The sequence below is a fragment of the Xiphophorus hellerii genome, chromosome 23 (genome assembly GCF_003331165.1).
Source record: "Xiphophorus hellerii strain 12219 chromosome 23, Xiphophorus_hellerii-4.1, whole genome shotgun sequence".
NCBI classification, from domain to species: Eukaryota; Metazoa; Chordata; class Actinopteri; order Cyprinodontiformes; family Poeciliidae; genus Xiphophorus; species Xiphophorus hellerii.
In genome coordinates, this window is record NC_045694.1 from 5,671,659 (window position 1) to 5,693,814 (window position 22,156).

Consider the following 22,156-nt stretch of genomic DNA (forward strand, 5'->3'; position numbering starts at 1 on the left):
TTTTATAGTAATAGGGACAGTTTGGGGCTGCGGTAAGTGTGTCACTGGGAGTTATATAAGTTTGAAGAGCTTTTAGTCACATTAAAGTAAAAAAAATGTCATTGTATAATTAAATTTACTAACCATAACAAATAACCAAACAAATAATTGTGATATACAGTATAGTAACTCCCAAGACAATTATTGTTTGATTTCTTGCTTTATTATGACATTTTAAAGTATTTCTTCCTTTTCCAAATTCTGAAAAGTAGCTTCTGGCACATAGGTAGAGCGGCAGCCAGCCTGAGACAATGAATACATTTTATGATAAATACTTTGGCAGTGAGGGACATATTAAGCTGGATGATAAAAGTTAGTGGCTTCCTGTAGGCTAGCCATGCTATCACCTCTCCTCCAGACGCAGCTCTCAGCAAGATGGCAACTCCTCATCGGTAAACAGCCTCTTTGTGCTGGGGTGCTGGGATTTAAAAAGCAAACAAATGTTCAAACTGAAATCTTTTCTGCTACTTTCACTATTTTCTTCATGTTTGAAAACTATAGGAAAAACAAAAATAGTCCCTGCCGCAGGAAACGCAAAACAGATGAGCAAGAGTTCAAACTGAGCCACACCAGTAATGATGAATTAAAAGGAATAAAAATCCTGTTTTAGCAGAACTGTGTTTTTCTCAAGATAGCCAGACTGATATTATTCTTTATAAATGTCAGAAATCAGAGAAACTATTAACCCAAACTGATTAGTGCTTAGAGAAGGCTGACTGAAGAAACAGGATTTAGTCAACAGTTAAATGTTGTCTGCATGTAAAAAACAAAAGTTCATTTTCAGTCTCAAAATGTGGTTGATGTATATAAATCCTTCAAAGGATTGCTATTTTCTGTCCCTCTTTATGACTTCATGGTCAAAATGTTTGCTATGTTGTGGATGCTTCATGGGTGATGATTGCAGGGTGGAGTGAGATGTGAAAGCAATTTTCATCCAAATGCTGAAAATTCTTGCTGAAACTTGATTCTGTTCTGCTTAGAGACTAAACTCCAAGCTTTAAACCTTTTCTACCCTTTTGCTCTTGAGAGTGAAATACCCATTTTGAGTTTATCAGACAAAGTGGTGGAGTCAGATCTCTAGATCACCAACGTATATAGAGAAAATCTGTGAAAAAAGTGCTAGCATTGTCTGTTTTTAGTGTTTCCGTTGTATAACTGTCATTGGAAGTTACTGCACCAAGCCAGAGGAGATACACGCTAATCTGCTTAGTCATGGTGACTCCACATAGGGATAATGTAGGAAAACAAGATGCTGCATGCCTCTTTTTCTAGGCGGAAATCCAAATTGGTCAATTCAGATTCAGATCTGGTTTGTCATCCAAGCCTAATTACTTCCAAGTTGACCATTAAGATTATTTCAGTAACAGTCTAATGCAAATTGTTCAAAAATATTTTAGGCAATCATGTTTACAAATAACATCTTTAGTACAACAACTAATTTTGTTGCTCTCTTACAAAGTAAAAATTGTTTTAAAACAGTTCATTTTAACATTAGAAACATTTGATTCATTGCTTTAATTGACGAAGAATAAGAGGTGGTGATAAATTTATAGACAGAAAATGCATCAGTTTGGAAGAAATTATGCATCCTGCATTCATGATAAATAATAAGAATATCTTCTCAAAGGAGGCGTTTAGTTGAGAAGCACAACTAACTATCCTTTTTAGTCCTCAGATAAGTCCCAGTGATATTCTCAGTTTTAAATGCACACACATTAATTCTGTAATCTCCCCCAAGGAGTTTTGGGCGAACTAAGGCCGAACATTGTGATTGTGAACAGAAGACATTGAATGAGTAATGAAAGGAGAGGGAATAAAATTCACCATTAGGACCAAATAAGGGACTATTTGCCAGTTTTTTGACTGACTGGTTGATTGTTGCATCTCCACAACTATTTAAGAAACATTTCCAAGAATTCAATCCAGTCTTTTTCTGTATTGCTTTGTTGTATTTTCTTTTCTCACCTTTTTTTTCTCTGTGTTCGCAGATAGAAGAGGAGAATGCGGCACTACTGGCTGCTCTGACAGACAGTTTGGATGGCATGGTGGATGCTGAGGTGGGCGGGCTCTCTGTCTTTCCAACTCTGGAGGAAGAGCCCAGTCAAGAGGAAGAAGATGAGAGGAGTCTTCCTCTGAGTGCCGAGGACTTCAGTCAGTCACTGGGGGCCGAGACAGAGGACCTATCTCTTGTAAGAACATCTGTTAACTTAAAGTCATATTCATTTTGGATACATTTTGATAACAATGTTATGAACAAAAACATCAGTTATGAACATCCACTTTCATCTTCCTGAGTTTACAGCACACCTTTGAGTGCCTGCTTGAGAACATTAATGCTACCTCCTGGTTCTGTTTACAAAGATCTGAAAATTAAAAGTCCCCTGAAGCCCTGAAAGCGACATCTGTCAGAGTGGGTCCTTTAATTCGGGCTTCAAACGCCATCTATCCCCTCCTCAACCGCTCTGCGACGTGCCTCTCCTTTCCCATGCTCCCCCACTTTCTTTCTCACCGGCATTCTAATCTTCATCGCGCGCCGCACCTTGATGTTCCCCTCAAGTTGGCCTGCGAGGTTCAAAGTCTGCCTTTAACTCCCCCAAAGAAAGAGCCGCGCAAGGCACAAAGTAACCTTTCATCCGGTCCTGTTCAGTGAACGTGGGCTGCTGTAGTTTCAAGACCCACGTGTCTCTTCAAGGAAAAGGGAGAAAGTTTTCAGAGAAAGAGGCTGCATGCTTTAATCTGTTAATTAATCATCAAAATTAACAGAAACAAATATTGAAGTACAACAGGGTGACATGTACTGAATTTACATGTCAGTTTAACTTTTTGGATTTAATTGAGATAAACTAACTTTTTCAAAGATATTCTAAGTTAATTCTAAGTTAGGATTCAGCTGTATGTTACTGAGTAAAGACTGTAGAAGCATAAGAAATGTTAGAGGATAAGATATCTCAGCAAAAAGTGTGATAAAATATCCCTGTTGAGGAATTAAGGATTGCCATTGACGATCAGAACATTTTTGGATTGGGTAACAATCACACCTGCTTGTTAGCACACTAATATAAATGCTTGTGTGATTGCCTATTTTCAAGCCCTCTTTTCTCTTTTCACACTGTGTTGCTGCATGCCTCCCTTCATCATTCCCTGAACCACATTTCTGGGAACAAACCGTGTTTTCCTCTCTTCGCTCTGGCTTCTCCCTGTTATCAGCCTGCACCTGAGCACCCCCCCCATCCTATCATACAGGAGCAACAAATTGTTGTATCCCTTTACAGGGAATATTGTGGCCCATTTTCTTTTGTGTTGGCTCAGCTGTCAGAAGAATGCAGCTCTGTACCCAGCTCTGAAGCCTAATTAAAGCAGGAAGCTATTTCACTGCCACAAACGACTTATGATTAGCGCTGTAATATGACCTTATTGCACTTGCCAAGTTGAATCCACCCTGCGTCCTTAATTTGACTTAAATTTCACAGCATAAGGGTCTGCGTCTAAGGTCCTCTGAGTAAGTGCCTGTCAACAAAGATGCCATTGTTTGGTAGTCACGAGTCAAGTTGGATGGCTGAATACCTGCAGCGTAAATTTCCTCTGCAGGAAAGATTCAAGAACCTCTTTTATATTGAATGGGTTCATTTATAATTCAGTCCAAAAGAGCAAAGCAAAAAATGTTTGTCGGTTTGGGTCTTATATTCTTTCCTGTTCTGTTTCACAGTGTTGTGTTTTTTTGTTGCAGAAAAAAGGCCTGTGCACTACTTGTTTTTGTTAATTAGCCTCCATCCATCTTAAAGTGCACTTAAAAGATGGTGAACCAATAATTACAAATAATCACTAGCACCATAGGGAAGAGCAGGTGAAAGTTCAACAGGGCTAAAGGAGAGTATATACAAACAAATTTGTGATTGGCAGCCACATTGTTGGAAAATCTGAAAATAGAGAAGCAGAAAGTAAAGTTTTACTCTGTGGACTGAGTGTGAAACTAAAGAAGAAGCTCCTGCTCCAAAACTGAAGCAATTAAGCTTAACTGCAATTTGTATGACTTTTATTTGAAGATGTTCAGTTTATTTGAGGGTATTCAATTACAATGCATGGTAGTGGCAGCTTCATGCTGTAGCACTGTTTTGCTGCCTGTATAGATGGTGTATCCCACATTTCCAACACAGTCAAATATTTATCACTAATATAAAAGTAGGCAAAATTCTGCTATTATTTTCTCTAAAAACTTTTTTCTCTTACATTGTGACATCTCCTCTCCTAATGCAATTAATAAGTTGTCAAAACAGAAAAGATCCTTAAGTGTATATACATAATAAAGGAGTGAATGGCATAATAATCTTACACAGTACACTACCTATAAACTTTTTCCTCTAAGATATAAACTTGGACACAAATGTTCTGTGCAGAACTATTTTAAAATATTTTGATGTACCTCTACGATGTAAAATTGTAATTTAAAAAATAGTTTTTTAAATTGAGGCCTAATATGACATTCATTCCCATTAAAAATATGTATATATATATGTAAACATCTGAACTCAACTGCCTGTCATTATAGTGTCAGTGAAAGACATTTCCAAAAAGTCAGGCCTGGCAGCAATAACAATTACTGTGTGGACTTTCTAAGCTGGCAAAGCAAAGACATTCAGCAAAACATCAGGGCACAGAGGTGACTGCTGCAACAGTCTGATAAATGCCATGAAGGTATTGTTTTAATCTAAATAAAATGTCAGCAGTACAGAGAGGTCACACTTCTGTTGTGTATGGAAAAAAAAAACCCACAATTGTCCTCGTTTATCCTTGAAATCCCACAGTTAGAAAAAGCACAGACAGTGATGTATCCATCAGTTATCAATTGATGTGTGTCTAAACGAGTGTCGAAGTAGGCTGTTACTGAGTTACCCATGTCTCTGTTTCCAGACTTATGGAGCAACAGAAAGACAACAAGGGTCAAACCAGAAGCTCATTCGGGTTCCAAGAGGAATCACTTTACATGTTTTCTCCATTTATACCTTATATGTTGATGTGAACTCTATGATCTTGTACAAATTTTGCACTTTCTTCACATCCCTTTCTTTTAAAGTTCATTCACCATAACTTATCCAGCACCTAGCCCTCAACATTGCCCTACTTATGCACTCAAAACACAGATCTGTAAAAACCTATTCTCTCCCTATGGATTCAACTCTGACAGCTTGGCTCTGTTTCTTTTTCATGGTAACAGATAACTCTCATACACACTTAGTCCTCTCCACAAACTCTTCTGCAGAGTTTCTGCTCCTACCCTGACTCTGAATCAGTTTGCCACAGGCGTAACTTTTTCTTGTACCTGCAGGCAAGCATTTTGTGACGAGCCAGTTAAGACCCATCGCTTCTAGGAATTTCTTTGCCTGAAATCGTATCATTTACATGCAGAAAGACTGGTAAACTTCACACTTTTCGTAACTTAGTTTGAGCTGCTCAAGCAAGTTTTCCTATCATTCCTCAACCCTTCAAAGAGGTTTGTGGTGCGTCTGTTCAGAGTGCAGTGTCTCAAAAATCCCTGATGCAAATCCAGCCGTGACGTTCAGCACCCCTGGAAAAAAGCAGGATATTTCGCTGTACTAAATATAAATCATATCATCCTGAATCCCGACTCTGTTTCCACTGAGTGCACTATCAGTGGCAAATATAGCAACCTGACATTCACATCCACTCACACAGAAAAGCCTGCTGTAATAACATTAGGCCTTTACTCAACTGAAGCTGCCAGATGTGTGTGGATCCGTGTGTGTGTAATTCATCCCCTCCTTCCTTCAGTTGAGTGGTTTACTGTCACATGTTTATTGTCACTCATGTGCTCAGGTCCGAGTGTGGCGCTGCCCTCTACTGTTAAGTGCTGGCTCTGCAGATGGCCTCACTGAACCTTCTAGTGCTTCTTTGCCTGTCTGCTTGCTGTCTGTGCTTTTAATGCTCTAAGTGTAATTATTCTGGAATAACTGCACACATTTTATTCATAATTGCACATAAAAGTTTTTATGGACTTTGAAAATGATAAAGAAGAATATAGTAAACATTTTGTACTATTTTGTATCTCCAAAGAGAAAAAAACATCACTGAGAAAGTTAATTTATTTAAGTAATTTAATTGAAAAAGTAATACAGCTATATTGTTGTACACAGATTGGTGTTTCTCAAGCATCTCTTAGAAGGTTTGAATATTTTAAAGACCATTAAATATATGATTTATATAATGTTCTGGACAAACTTTTGCCTACACAAACATTGTGAAGACTATTGACAATCAACAGCCCCAACATAGAATGAAGGCAAAAAATTATTATTATTGTTAAAGAAACTGACTGTCCACTGTATTCAACTTTTTAATGTAAAGTTGAGTGGAATGAAAAAGTTGAAAATTGTGCACATACAACCTATGTAAAACCCATTTAGGAATGGGATGACATTAACCTGTACCAACAATGCTTCTGTAACATCTCAGCAGAGTCAGAGGCTGGTCACCTCCACCCACACTGCACTGATGCAGTGATTAAATTAAAATGAGTCCCAACCAAGTATTTAGTGCACAATACACTGCAAAGTACGTGGACAATTTTTAAACATTTTTTTGTAATAAACATTATGTATATTGCTGTAATGTAATATTTAAGTTTTCTAAGGAACAAAGTTCTAGGGTTTTTTAGCCATAATCCAAATCCAGAACAGCTAGCCATAAGCCTTAATCATCAATATAAACAGAATATGTTTTCTTACATTGTAAATTTACTGACATGTACCTAAAATGCAAAACTTTGTTTGTTTTAAGAATTGACTTGGCTTTTCCAGGATCTTATATTTGTTGGCTTGGAATAGACTACACTGAATGGGTTGAATGAGACATTATTTTAAGCCAGAATCATTTCTTATTGAAATTCTTCAGGGACTAGCAACAAATACATGAAAATAAATTTTTAAAAATTGCATGGTTACTTCGGTTTTTTTTTTTAACTTTTACAAAGATCAAACATCTAATCAGAGTTTGTGTTTGGACAAACATTTATTTATCAAATGTGTGTATTCCTATCCATCTTATTTGAGTAAGTGATTAAGAAGTTGTATGCTATCAAAAGATTATTTTGATTAAAAAAAGTTGTTCTGAGGAAGCATATTATCTTTTTCCTTTGGTGTTGGTTTTCTGCCAGATTGCATTCCATACAATCTGTTCATATGCGTGTGTGATTCCCTTTGTACAGTACAGACCAAAAGTTTGGACACACCTTTCTAATTCAATGGGTTTTCTTTATTTTCATGACTATTTATAAGGCAAGAAATCCCACTTATTAACCTGACAGGGCACACCTATGAAGTGAAAACCATTTCAGGTGACTACCTCTTGAAGCTCATCAAGAAAATGCAGAGTGTGTGCAAAGCAGTAATCACAGCAAAAGGTTGCTACTTTGAAGAAACTAGAATATAAGGGGTATTTTCAGTTGTTTTACACTTTTTTGTTTAGTGCATATTTCCACATGTGTTATTCATAGTTTTGATGCCTTCAGTGTGAATCTACAATGTCAATAGTCATGAAAATAAAGGAAACTCATTTAATTAAAAGGTGTGTCCAAACTTTTGGTCTGTACTGTATGTTTCTTTCATCACCTGGGTTTGCAATTCCACTTCCACTTTTCGTGCATGTGTGTGTTCCACCGTAAAACAAGGCCTCTATTGATGATGCCAGCGCAGTTCTGGAAAGTATCCAAAGCAGAGTAGAGTAGAAGAGTGGGCTATACTGTTAGGGAGGCCCCCATGCTGTCGAAGAGTTTGCAACGTTTCACACAGACTCAAACCTTCAGTCTACTCTTCAGTTTCCTCAATGGGACTCTCAGAGGAGCATCATCACACACTCTAAGCCAAGTTGGCTCTCAGACAAAGGGCCACAGTAGCCCCATTAGCGGCACAGGCAATCGTCCCATTTCAGTCAATTGACCCAGATAGTATTCTTTGGTGGCAGCCAGCGCTGTCGGGTGGTGATGTTGTATTCATTAAAGCATTATAGTACTATAACAGTGATGAAAGTTGTTTATACCTTGACTCATGGCTCAGCAGTTTTACAGCATAAACTGCTAATATAAATATGTCAAATTTTGGTGCACTTTTAAACCCAATCCCTTTAAAAGTAGTTCTACCAATAATGTTTCAAATTACTTTCTCATAAAGATGTTACCATAAAAAGCTATAATTACATTTTTTTTAGTGACTGCTGTCTGAGAAAGGTGCTAGATAAATTAAATTTATGTACTATTTACTCAGTATGATTCATGACTACCAGCTCTTCTCAGATCCATCTATCTCATTTTATTAAATATAGCTGGCTAATCTGTAACATAGTGCTAATGCCATTGATAACTGTCTAAATTACAGCAACTGATTATTCAAAAACGTTTAATAAGTAAATTAAGACCCCCCAAAAACAAATGTTACTATTATTAGTATTTTTGTGTTTATTTCTTTTCACAAATGAATTGTTGTTTATTAAGTATAAAACATATCAAGCTGTTGTTCTAGATATTCAAGCCTCTTCCCTACCTAAGAAAATTATTGTGGTCTCTGACCATACAGAAACCTTTAAAAGGACATTTAAAGAACATTTCAATAATAGGGAATAGACCAATATATCAACACTACACGTCAAACTAAAGTAAAGTGTTTAATCATAAAAACGTTTTAGTAAATAAACAGAATGCAATGACATGATTTGATTATAGAGTACTAACAATAATTCAGTGCCATGTTAATGTCCCTTGCAGTCATTTTGTCACATTTCAGCCATGACAAAATTGTTGTATTTGCTATGGCTTTGTGTAAAAAGCAGCTATTATTGTGAAGTTCAAGGAAACAAAATCCAAGGTCTTCATACTTTCTAACAAATACAATTCTGAAAATGCAGTAGTATGTATTGCCTCCTGATGCAGTACTCTGGCTATATTTACAGCCAGATATGTTGTATTTTTTTCTTTACTGTTTTTATAAAGCTAAAGGCTAAACATTTTTCTATTGTTCTTTACAATATACTCAGCTCACCTGTTTATGCAAATTCTTTAAATTGCTACAAAAAAAGTAAAGAATCTTCCTTCATAACATTATTAGCTTTAAGGAAGGCATACAAGTAACACTATTCCATAATTTCTGAGAACAACAGCATCAAAAGTGATGCTTGACTGCTTTGATACATCTATATAAATTGCCACAACCATCTCCCAAGTGATTCAGACCCCCAATATTGCTGAATTGCCCCCCACTTTAGGTCGACCGTCTTTATAATGGGTCCCTTTGAATCCTCATTTCTATCATTTCTGTATTTTCTGCATCATCTTTTAGAGCAAAGGCTGCAAAGCTTAGAGGGGGATTTTCTTCCTAAGCTGATTTATATCAGCTGATAGGGCTGCCATGAAGCTACGCTCAGGATTGAACGGATGAGTACACAGATGGAAAAAAAGTAATGAAAGGATAGTTGGAGAAAGAGAAGCGGTTGTGTTAATATCCATTTCAAAGGTAATACCCAGGGAAGGTCTAAGGAGAGGTTTCCTATGCTTTATGCCTTAACTTGGGCTTTGTGTTTGAACAACAAAAGGATGGGAGCAGGAGGAAAGGATGTTAGAAAAGAGGGCAGAGTTGATATGACAGTTTAGAAGTTAAGATAAAATATGTAAGGATCACACAGGTTGATTTAGAAAGGAGTCACAAAGAAATCAGAGAAAAAAAAAACAAGATTATATATATAAATCCAACAAGAAAATGTTGAACAGGTAGAAAATGATGGAGGGATGATGGAAGATCAGGAGTCTGAGAAAGGGAGGCTGAGGGAGAAAGAGGGGCATTGGTCACGCCGTATTATTATGTAGAAAAGAACAGCTGGATCTGGCTCTTTAATAGGAAATGTGAATGTGCCATGTAGCTGTCAGCTTTAGTGGTATGATAAATGTACAGTATCATGACCTTTTCTACACATTATTCCTTTATACAAACATCCATCTGCAGAGCATTAACCACTGACAGAATATAGATTAGAAAGTGCAGTGAAAGGCCAAAAGAACTGAATGTTGAATGCTTTCATGTCAATGTGAATGGTTTTTTCTCCTCCTGTTCTATTTACTAACCCTAACCCTACTATTTAAAGTATGTTATCACATATTTATTCACTATATTTGCATCCTAATGATTTTGCCTTAATGTGTTTCCATCTGATAATCCAAACAGGTGCAGCTCAATAAATTAGAATGTCTTCAAAAATATTTATTGTACACTAATATATTGCATCACAACACACAGAGGGGTGTCATACACTGCCTGGCCAAAAAAAAAGTCGCCACCAAAAAATGGTCACACTCTCTAATATTTTGTTGGACCGCCTTTAGCTTTGATTACAGCCCGCATTCGCTGTGGCATTGTTTCAATAAGCTTCTGCAGTGTCACAAGATTTATTTCCATCCAGTGTTGCATTAATCTTTCACCAAGATCTTGTATTGATGATGGGAGAGTCTGACCACTGCGCAAAGCCTTCTCCAGCACATCCCAAAGATTCTCAATGGGGTTAAGGCCTGGACTCTGTGGTGGCCAATCCATGTGTGAAAAAGATGTCTCATGCTCCCTGAACCACTCTTTCACAATGTGAGCCCGGTGAATCCTGGCATTGTCATCTTGGAATATGCCCGTTCCATTTGGGAAGACAAAATCCATTGATGGAATAACCTGGTCATTCAGTATATTCAGGTAGTCAGCTGACCTCATTCTTTGGGCACACAATGTTGCTGAACCTAGACCTGACCAACTGCAGCAACCCCAGATCATAGCACTGCCCCCACAGGCTTGTACAGTAGGCACTAGGCATGATGGGTGCATCACTTCACCTGCCTCTCTTCTTACCCTGATGCGCCCATCACTCTGGAACAGGGTAAATCTGGACTCATCAGACCACAGGACCCTCTTCCATTCCTCCAGAGTCCAATCTTTATTCTCCCTAGCAAACTGAAGCCTTTTTTTCTGGTTAGCCTTACTGATTAGAGGTTTTCTTACAGCTGCACAGCTGTTCAATCCCAACCCCTTGAGTTCCCTTCGCATTGTGCGTGTGGAAATGCTTTTGCGTTCACAATTAAACATACTCCTGAGTTCTGCTGTTGTTTTTCTTCGATTTGATTTGACCAAACGTTTAAGTAATCGCCGATCACGATCATTCAGGATTTTTTTCCGACCACATTTCTTCCTGGAAGACGATGGTTCCCCACCATCCTTCCAGTTTTTAATGATGCGTTGGACAGTTCTTAACCCAATTCTAGTAGTTTCTGCAATCTCCTTAGATGTTTTCTCTGCTTGATGCATGCCAATGATTTGACCCTTCTTAAACAGACTAACGTCTTTTCCACGACCACAGGATGTGTCTTTTGCCATGGTTGTTTAAGAAATGAGGAGTTACTCATTGCATCAGCTGGGGTTAAATAACTTGTTGCCAGCTGAAAGATAATCGCCTATGCAGTACTTATCCAATAGGAGGCTTGTACCTATTTGCTTAGTTAAATCCAGGTGGCGACTTTTTTTTTGGCCAGGCAGTGTATAAATCATCAACTTCTCAGGAATTAAGTATATAATACCAATATAGAAAAAAATTATGCAAAAATGTGATTTTATGATAATGTTATGCCCTATGCAATCATAGTAAAGACTATTGACTTGAAAGACGTCCAGGACATGATCACTGACACCCTCCCATGGAGGTCAAGTCACAAAAGGCCAATGCTAAGGAAGTTTACTTTTCACATTTTGTTGCATCTCATGGAAAGTTGAGAGGAATGAAAAACTGGTAGAAAAACATGAACAAGCAGCAGTGGGATTTAAGAGTTTGCTGTAGATTTGTACAGTTGAACTGGCATGAAGCATTAGCAAAAGCAGCACATCTTGGCCAATGGAAAAAAAAAACTACTGGACAGAAGGGCTTCACAATATCAGGGAAATTTTGTATATGTGACACTATTGCTGAGTATCACAATGACAATATGATTACGCCACATATTTTCTTTCTTCAAAAGGTTCCTATCCATTTTTTGCAAGCTTTACTACCTTGCCTGGTAAAAATATACATTTAGTGTGGGCATCTAGGGAAACCAAAGTCTGTTATTATATAGCATACTACAAAATATTGCTTCTAAGCAGTGCTTTGCAGTTGTGCCATGTCACACATTGATAAAGCAATGACTCTAGCCATCAACCATAATCATCTAATTTACCATGCCTAGTATATATTCCTGTGTGTAATGAATCTTTATAACATCTGAGTTTTACTATATGAACTAAATTAATAACTATTAAAGGTATTCTACTTACTAAATACCAAGAGAATGTCCTGATACCATATGTATTTTTTTATGCAGCTGAAGAAGTTGTTGTTGACTCCTCCCAATGTTCCAACCGGCATCGATGTGCATAAAGATGGAGTCCAAAGCCATCGCTACAGCAACAGAAGTCTGCGCCTACGGACAGTCAGACCTCTGACTAAGGTGAGGTGCGAATTACTGTGAATAAGTGACAGGACAATATGATCTCATACATATAAAAAACTCTATCATTAGTATATACTTTAGTAAAAATACCCACTTTCCAGGAGTCTGAGGTAGAACAGAAGCAAAAACACAGACGCACATTTCACTATTTGCTGCATGATGCCTCATTCTGTGTTCTCTTAAAGCTGGTGAGATAACGAAATTGGATTTTTCCAATCACTTCCTCTCAGGGTGGCGAGTTGAGGCAAAAGTAATTTACAGCTATATGTAGTGTTTGCAGTCAGCATCACTGCAACTGCAGGAGTTGTGTTTTTACATGTGTCTGCATTAATTTGTTTTGCCTAGTCTTTAATGCACAGAAATGATTCTGAACTTAAATCTGTATTGGATTGTTTTTGGTCATTTGTGAGGCTTAAATATTTCTAGCAAAAACGTTGCTCAATGAGGGTTAGAGATGGAAAACTACTTGTGTCATCACTTGCTAAGATATAAAACCAGATACAAATTTCAGAAATAAAAGTTTCTCGTGCATGACAGTCAGCGGAAACAGATGGAACAATTTTCAGGATTTTGTGTGCTGAGTAGCATCCAGAAACAGATTTTATTGTACGATCTCTGGCAGCCTGATGAGTTTAACTACATTTTCTCCACTTCTTTATGAGTTAGTCAGTAAGGATAAAGACCCAGCAAATGTTTTTGTTTGTGCTTTGAAACAAAAGTTTCACAATGAAGTGTAGAGTCATACAAACAAAACAGATGCTTGTTAGTGATGCTGCTTTAGATGTTACGTTTTATTGCTTAAGTGTTTTCATGCTGCGTTCTATTTGACTCAGTAATGAAAACACCTCACCCATTTTGACCATTTCCAGCGGAAGTGCAAACTACTCTTAACCATGCAATCTGATAACAATGTATCTCTCTCCGTCTTGTACATATAAATATTAAAGGAATGTATGTACCAAAATAATTGTTAGGCTGCGCAAATTTTCCTGCATAGCTGTGTTTTAGACTTGGAGCAGTTATAGCAAATCTTGAGAACCTCAGTCCAAAGTGGCTGTTCTCTTTTTGCCACCATGGATTCATTACATTTGTTTCTTGTTTGTATGTCGCTCTATATAAACAGAAGTTAGTGCTTTAGTTTGGTAATTAGCTTTAGAAGCATCATTAAAATCAGGCTGGAAAAATCAGACTTTTCTTGAAGTATTTACAGAACGTCCTAGCAGTTTAGTATCTGTCTTGAAAAATATGGTGAGTAGTGTGTTTTTTTTAACATCAACAGAACCGAACATCGTTTCTTAAATTGTCTTCTACTGGAGAGTTTAAGCAACACAAACATGGAAAAAGAAATGATCAAATAAATCCAGTCAGACTGTAAATAAAAAGAGGCTTCAGGACAATCCAGTCTCGTCAGCATACATGGAGGCTTTAATGCGTCTCCTGACAGCTCTCAGATACTCCATTATGTTTACAAAAATGGGAAACAATATCAAAGCTGTCCAGAATGCAGCAGCAGTACATCCCGTATGGTGACAGTTTTTATTTTCCCAGTGATAGATATTTCATTTTAGAATAAAAACCCTGAGCCGTCAAGCTTGCAGAGACCTTCAGCTGCTACTTGTGATAAATGTAGTGTTGGGGATGAGAGGACATCTACAATGGCTACTGCTGTATGACTTAGCAGTAATTGGATGGCTGCTAGCATTGTGCTTCAAGTGGTCATTGATTACAACACTGGTCATTTATCTTGTACGAGCATAGGGAACGGGAAGCCTTCGCGCAGGTTGTTGCCTAAGTAAGGAGCATATAGAACCGCTGCAGGAGGAAGCTCAGGAAGAGCCTGGCCTGTGTCTGTCACATGGTCTTCTTAAAGTCACCGTTGATGGCAGATGGTGGAAGTATTGACTGACAGGGCAGAAGGGCAACAGTGAATCACATTCGCTCACTCTATTCTTTATCTGTCTGAGTAATACAGATCAGCCATTTTATTGCAGCTGCAGACTGAATCATCCCGAAGTCGGAAGGAAAATTTACTGCTGTGTGCTCCATGATCATGTATCCAAGGCAGGAAATTGAAAATACAGTTCTTTTTTTTCTGTTTTTCTTTAAGCACTTTGTTCTGCTTTAATTGAACTACATTGCGTTTGCACAGAAAGTTCGGTTTGCCTGGGGTGATGTAAATGTGCAATCGAACTCTGATGCAGACTGAAAAAGTGAACTATGTTCCATCTAAAAACTTAGGTCTCGGTTTGGTTGAAGATAAATCAAAATGCAAACCAAGTAGACCACAGACTACTCACAAAGCAGGAAGTGGACTATAGCCCAAGGCTTCCTGGGAAAATACAACCAAAATACATTTAAAATACACCCAAACTTCATGTCAAAATTGAGTATTTCAAAGCAAACTCCACAATACAATATAACTCACATATGTTTAGCATAATGTCATACAATGGTTATTGTCTGTTTGATGACAAATCTAATCTTATTTACTTGAGATAGAAATCTCTTGTCATTTTATATTTAAATAATTGCCCAAGGCATTTTCATGTTTGGTTCCTAAATATTCTCTTTGTCTCCCCCAGAGCGAAATCCCTTTAGAGCGGAAGCCCCGAGCAGTGCGTCCCACGAGTCGCCTGTGCACCGAACTCCACCGCCACCTCACCACGGCGCAGGACACTGAGGACGCTCCGGTTCACGACACTGACGAGGGCGAGGATGAAGAGGAGGACGAGGACAGTGAGTCGGAGGAGGATGAAGAAGAGGAAGGGGAGGAGGAAGAAGAAGAGTCTTCCAGTAGTGAGGTCGAGGGCGCAGTGGCAGTAGCCGCTGGCCCTGCAGAGCCTGCTGCGCCTCAGTTCAGCTCGGAGAAAGAACTGCAGTCCGTTGTTGAGCTGATCACGTACATGCACACATACTGCCTGCCCATGCGCAAGCAGCAGGGTTGGGACCGCAAAGACAGGGACCTTTCGAGGCAGCGGACCAAACCCGACGTGCCCCGCCCAGCCAACACAAACTCTCACAGCAGAGTTGTACTAGTTAGTGCTCCTGTTACTAGCGGGAGCTTGAATGGGACGAGCAGCAGTGCCCCCAGAAGGCTTCCCTTCGCCAGACGGAGGGAGATGAAGGTCAACTCCCTTCTCCGTGAGCTCTTGCAGCAGAGCAGCTCCTTTGATGTGAGCAAGCCTTACAGACTGCACAGCCCACCTTACGCTCACTCACACAGTCCCAGCAGGGGCACGGCCTCTGCTCCTTCTGCCCCAGCTAATAAATACCCCCCAGCCCAGTCCTTCAGCTCCATTCACCCTAACCCAGAGTTTTGGAAAGACTCTTCCTCACTGGAGAGGAGAAACTCTTCCTCCGAGCTGCAGCAGAACCTGGAAGAGTCGGCAGAAACCAGCGGTTCCTTCTCTGTTCGCCGCTCCAGACGCCTGGCATCCTTTCCCAGCCGCTTTGCCAAAAGGTTGCGGCCTACACGAGCGAAGGAGGAAGAAGGGAAGGAAAAGGATGAGAATCACATGGACAGACTCCTGCCCACCCAGGCTGGAGGGGGAACAACGACGGAGGCGCAGCCAGAAAAACTGACATCTAATGATGGCAGCAATCCCTCTGGGCTGACCAAATCCTGCTGCCATGGTTAGATCACCAAACACACACAATGGCTGCGCCTGCACCGCTCACTTTATAGCCAAGTTCACTCTAAGCAATATTAAATTTGGAGCAATAATTTTTTAAAGGGAAAAATATTTTCTTATTTGATGCTTTGAGATGAAAAAATAATATTTTGATTAATAAAATAAGATTTTCTGATGAGATTTTCCTTCTCTTGGTGCATTCATGATAACATTGACAAACACATGAAAACCTGAGCTGAAGTCAACTAGCTATTGTCAACTTTTATAGTAGGCAGAGAGCAGTGACCCTACAAAAATGACTGAATTTATGTTGTTGAATTTTAACTTTTTTACAAACATTTTGCTTTACTTGTTAAAAATTTAAAAAGTATCTCACTATTTATTCATGTTGCTAAATTGCTGTCGTTTGCTATTGTTTATACTGTGGGCCATTTATTCGGTCATTCCCGCTTAAAATAGTGACTAAAAGTATTTCTCCTTATATTTACAGGTGAGCAGTAGTAACTGTCACCCTGTTCTAACTGAGGTCTTATTCTGATTTCAGAAAAGCGAGCCTGTCTCTGTCTGCCTCTCAACCCAAAGTCCACAGGGTAAGTATCTGTGAAAAGTACCTGCTGTTTTGCATCATTGACTTCAGGTGCTTTTCGTCCAAACAGTCCTGCAGGCTTGCTAAATGGTCCACAAACAGTAAATGGTCCACATTCTAGAAAGTACCTGGGTTGAAAGATAAAATACGTCTCAGTTTGGAGCTATCAGGAAAACATGTAATTAAGTTGTTATTGCAGAATATTGTGATGAAGATATTAATTTCTGTAAAAAAAAAAAATCTTATTCTTGACTATCATGTTGGTCTTCACTCTGTGAAGCATCTTACACGTCAAGTGTAGACGTCAAGAACAGTGAAGGACTAAAGACCAAAAGAACTACTCCCAAGTATCATGCATGCAGAATTTGCATGCATGATACTTGAAACATAAAATCCAACCAGTCCTTTGCAGTTGTAATATTACACACATTGATATTAAAATTATGCTTCTAGAGTATATTGTATAGCTTTATCTTCCAGGGGTGTTTTATGTGTAGAGTTTGGTGGAAGAATAAGAACTTTCTCTTACATAGACACAAACACAGCATACACTCAGAGTAAAAAAAAAGTACACCCCTTCAAAATATGGATTTCCAGTAAAAAATTCACTGGAATCTGTGTTGTCTATTAGATGCAAATAATTTCCAAACCTAGTGAAATATTGACTAATATTTCTGCCAGTATTCTTCATTGAATTTTTAAAGGTGAAAATTTCTCTATTAGTGCCAAAGTTATATAGGATATTGATTGTTAATTCTAATATACACTTCAGCAAAAATATAAACAAATATTAATTTAGTAGTAGTTTTCAATTGACTCTTCAGCCCACAATTAGCTGCTGTACTGCCGCTATTAGCTTGCTAACATAGCTTGCTAGCTATTTTAGTTCTCACATATTGGCTGTTTTTTGCAACCCATTTTACTTCCGAACAGCTAATTTTTCTATTTTGTAACCAAGGGAAAAGTGTGGAAGCCTTGTTTCAGTCAGCAGGCTGGCAGTGCACAGCCACAGTTGATGGAGTTGCAGTGCTGGAATCTCATTACCAAGACTTCTTTCAGCACTCAAAATTTTAATGGTTTAATGAAAGTGTCAATTCTTAAAACCTTGGTGTCCCATGAGAGTGGTAAGCAATATGCTTACCACTCTCAATTCTCAATTGGTACCACTACCAATTTCAATCAAGTTGAAATTCCGGGTTTCTTCCTAGATTTGACTATAAAGGTAAATTTTGTACAAAATCAAACAAAACTGACCTATCTACACTGGTTTTCAAAGATTGACTTTTCAAATTTTGCAAAAAGGAAAAAAAAAAAATCAAAGCACTTTCTGGTCTCATGTAGTCTTGAGACTTTTGCGGATCTTTTCCTATGTGGTTTTTCTTCCTGATATCTTATTTACTGAAAACCGGAACCAACAAATGGAGTTAATTTAATCTAATACTGTATTATTAGATTATTATTCAGTGGAATATATTCAGTGGAATATATTCCACATATTTAGTGGAATATGGAGCAGGTTCCACTGATCCTGAAATTATATTAAGCTTTCTAACATAAATTACAGTGTTAAATCCCATTCCTTAAACAGCCTCAGAAATATAATGCAACTCTTAATTATCGGGTATTGTTGAGAAAGGCTCTTCATAAATGAGTAATTAGCATAACGCAGGACTAGGGGCATAACAAACAAAACTGGAAGCACTGTCCTTAGATGTGCTTCACGTCATCAGTTCTGAGTTGAAACAGGACTCAAATCAAAGACAGCTCCAAGCTTGTTGCTAACTTAGAGTAATAATGATTTTTTTCATTAATATCTGTTTGCATGGTTTGCAGGCATGTCCTTATTTTTGTTTTTGTTTGCCATTTATCTTTATGCAGTAAGTCACTGCTATATCTGTCCTTGTCGTTCGATTATTCTCACAGGGCTAAAAGAAAATTAAGTCACAGATTCAGCTCAGATTTAATAAAATCCTCAACCCTAATATAGTCATTCACTTTGACCTAAGCAGTTCTTTCTGATTTGCTATTTGATACAAAATTTACATCAGAAACTGTACATTTTATTTACACTTTTGGTCTTAAACCCTGAACCTTTTCCTCAGCAAGAATCCATCCATCTTCTAAACAAATCACTCGAAAGGACATCAAAAGAGAAGAAAAAAAAACTTTTTCCTATATTTGGTGTTTTCTGTGGAGGGTAATTGATCTCCCTGCCTGAAGCCAATCCAGTCTTCACACCCACTTCCTTTCATTGCAACCAGAGCAACAGAAACTGACAGCCACCAACAGCAGGAGGAAGAAAAACAGTGGGGACAGTATTGCACATATGGCTGTGTTGATAAGAAATGAGATGCGCAGCAAAGTGCCAGTACTGTTCACACAAAGGCAAATAATTCAAATTCAGCAGACATCAGCCTAAACTGTTCTGTTATATTTAAAGAGGCAAAAAGCTGAGACTCGGAACCTATTGAGGGATTGGTGTTTTCTGTTTTAAGCCTGCAACATATTCAGACATGACAGAGCGAGCTGAAAATTCTCTGCTTTGATCTGTCTCTTCACCAGAGAGCCCCAGTTCAGCACCAGGCCTTATGAGCAGACGCTCAGTGTGGATCTGTGTGGAACAGCAGGTAATCTCATCTCAGCCTCAATGGCTTATTTGTTGTCCAACTACTCATGTCGCTGTCGGCTGGTTACAGATCTAAAACAAAATGGTTTGTGATGGAGTTAATAGGTGACTGTGAGTCACAGAGGGGTTGTTTCTAGAGGTTTGGATGCTTCAATGGATCTGAAAGAATAATGAAGCATTTACTTGAATATACTTGATCAAATAATCCATGTGACTTATGCACGTACTGTATTTTCTGGCACCCTGGCTGATAATGCTACAACCCCTTTTTGCTAAAAAGGCAACACTTATTCTTCTAAGACTGGACCACATATTCCTCTTTGAACAATTTCTTGTCCATCCAGAGTCACAAGTTAGGATTTAAGTCAAAGGACCTGCTGAAACACTCAAAATAAGAGTCCAAGATTCAATGTGATATTAGGGGTTCCCAAAGTTGGATCAGGCCCCCACATTGGGTCATGAATCAACAATTTTTGGGTCTTGAGATTCTTTAATAATTAAACTAATTCACAAAAATTCTAATGGTAAAAAGCATATTTTTACTGTAAATGTAAGAAGAGATTACACGACAGGTAAATCCAGTATTGTTTTTGTTTCTGGTGTTTGCGTTCTCATTATGCTCTTATTTAATTGTCTTGTGTAAGCAACCAATATTCAGGGTTATTTCCTACTTTTATTTGGGTGGAAGGGAGTGGAACATTTTGGGAACTACTGAGCTAGTGGAGCCTTTGAGAAGAAAAACAGCCCAACAGCACCGCTGACCATCAACCATACTTTACAGTGGACAACATGTTCATCATTCAGGGTTGTTTCAGGCTAAATCTGCCCTGATAAAAGTATAATCTTAGTCTCATCTGACCAATGCACTCAGTAGTATTGAGCAAATTCCACAAGTTTATCATTTGTGATGAAAGGAAGAAAAAAAAGTATTTGTTTGCTGGCATGCTTCTCACTTGGCATGCACTGTAGATAGTAACCTCTGTTAGAAAACATTCCCATCATAAATCTGGAGCCAAGACCAAGCAGCAACATCTACTGTTGGTTTTCAAAAATAAAACTACCAGCACAGAACTACTGAACAAAATGCGGGATCAAGATCAACACTCCGTCTCTGTCTTCCCGTATGTTATTTATTAACAGTCAATTCTTTTAAAGTGCATAACTCACCATCGTACATTTCTCATTGATAATTGTTTCCTTAGTGCTGCATTGAAGCATTTTGTGAAATGGGTTTTGAATGATCATTATGGAGACAAGGTTCCCCAAACAAAAGTAAAACTACCAGCACAGATCTACTGTGATCTTTGGAGAGTTGTTTCACATCCCTTCTCACTGTGTGGTAGCAACACAAGCCACCACATATCTACAGTACTTGCTGAGAACGGCATATTCTCTTCTCTTTCCGATGTTGAAGAGTAGCTAAGAAAAATAGGTCTTCTCTATAAAATCAAATGGAAACAGCAAATAATGGGTGAACTAATTCAGAGCTCAATGAATTAGCGACCCATAAATATTAATTACAAAACTTCAGGCACATTTAGTTTTTAGAAATTGTTAGGGTTACCAGTAGGATTTTTACTTTCTGAATTGATTTAAATAATGAATTGTTGATTTTTTTTCCAATTGTTTCATTATGACATTATGGTGTTGCAATCAGAGATATTTATTTTAAACATTTTTCATGCATTTTTGCCAAATGCGCCATTAAGTATTTTGTAAATATAAAAAGATTTGGGTTATGTGCAAGTCAGTGTCTTAGAGGAACCAACCAACATTTAAACTGTATATCTTTCCTTTTCACTCAGGTCTCACCCCTCCAACCACTCCACCTCATAAATCTGTGGAGGATGAGCTCTTTAAACCGACAGACGGAGGAAAGTGCTGCAGCAGCAGTGATGGTGGAGGTGGCAGTGAGTCTGTCCACCCAGCTTCAAATACTAACACCAACGTTACCGCAAAGGGCTCAACCTGGCTGAGTCGCTCCCACCACCAGAGGAAGCTTCCAGAGCAGACAGAGCTTTATGCCCAGCTGCGGCGCATGGGTCAGGCGGGAGAGGGTGACACCCAGCGCACCTTCGGTGACCACGACTACTGCGCACTTAGTCTCGGGGAGAGCCGCAAGCGTAGCGCTGCCATGCTTGGCGCCATACTCCAGACCCAGGGGGGCAGTGAGGGAGATGGCACCCAATCATCCAGTGTGGTGGATAATCAGGTTTTAGATGAAAAGGTCCAAGAGTGCGAAGAGGAGCGTCTTGTGATGACAGAAGTGGTAGAAACGCAGGAGCAGCAGACGACAATGGTGTTATTATCATCACCGCCATCAGACTGCCAGTCAATTGCTGCAACGCCTCCAGTTTCTGAGGAAGAGGCGGAGCGCTCGTCGGCGTCTCGCTCTCCCTCACCCATCCTTCACATGTGTCCTGACTCTCCCTCCAGCAAGACAGACTCCAGGTGAGACAGACTTCAGAATAAAGAGAAACATTTCAAGGGACTAGATTCAAAAAACAAAATCTTCACTTTTTTGCACAGACGCAAAGGTTATTAGGGTATTTTGATTATCATATGCAGTACACCACCATCACCAAACCCAGCATACACAAACACTTTAAGTGGCATGTATTGTTTTTTTCTAAATAATTCTTTCCAATTATTTCTGGACAATAGCTATATTCATCCTTTTTTTTTTTAAACCAAGCACACATTACCTGGAAACACAGAGGAGAGTTGCCAAAGACTAATGAAGTTACTTGTGTATCTAT

The 22,156-nt window shown here is 38.7% G+C and overlaps 1 protein-coding gene across 1 annotated transcript in view; it reads left to right on the forward strand.

Moving 5' to 3' along the window:
* The window catches only part of ppargc1b (peroxisome proliferator-activated receptor gamma, coactivator 1 beta), a 100,126-nt gene that overhangs the window by 68,449 nt on the left and 9,521 nt on the right, over positions 1-22,156 (forward strand). The window contains exons 3-8 of the mRNA XM_032554759.1: positions 2,028-2,228; positions 12,425-12,550; positions 15,136-16,186; positions 16,730-16,775; positions 19,334-19,398; positions 21,203-21,848. Of these exons, the coding sequence (XP_032410650.1) occupies positions 2,028-2,228; positions 12,425-12,550; positions 15,136-16,186; positions 16,730-16,775; positions 19,334-19,398; positions 21,203-21,848 (2,135 nt within the window). The remainder of the gene's footprint in view (positions 1-2,027; positions 2,229-12,424; positions 12,551-15,135; positions 16,187-16,729; positions 16,776-19,333; positions 19,399-21,202; positions 21,849-22,156) is intronic.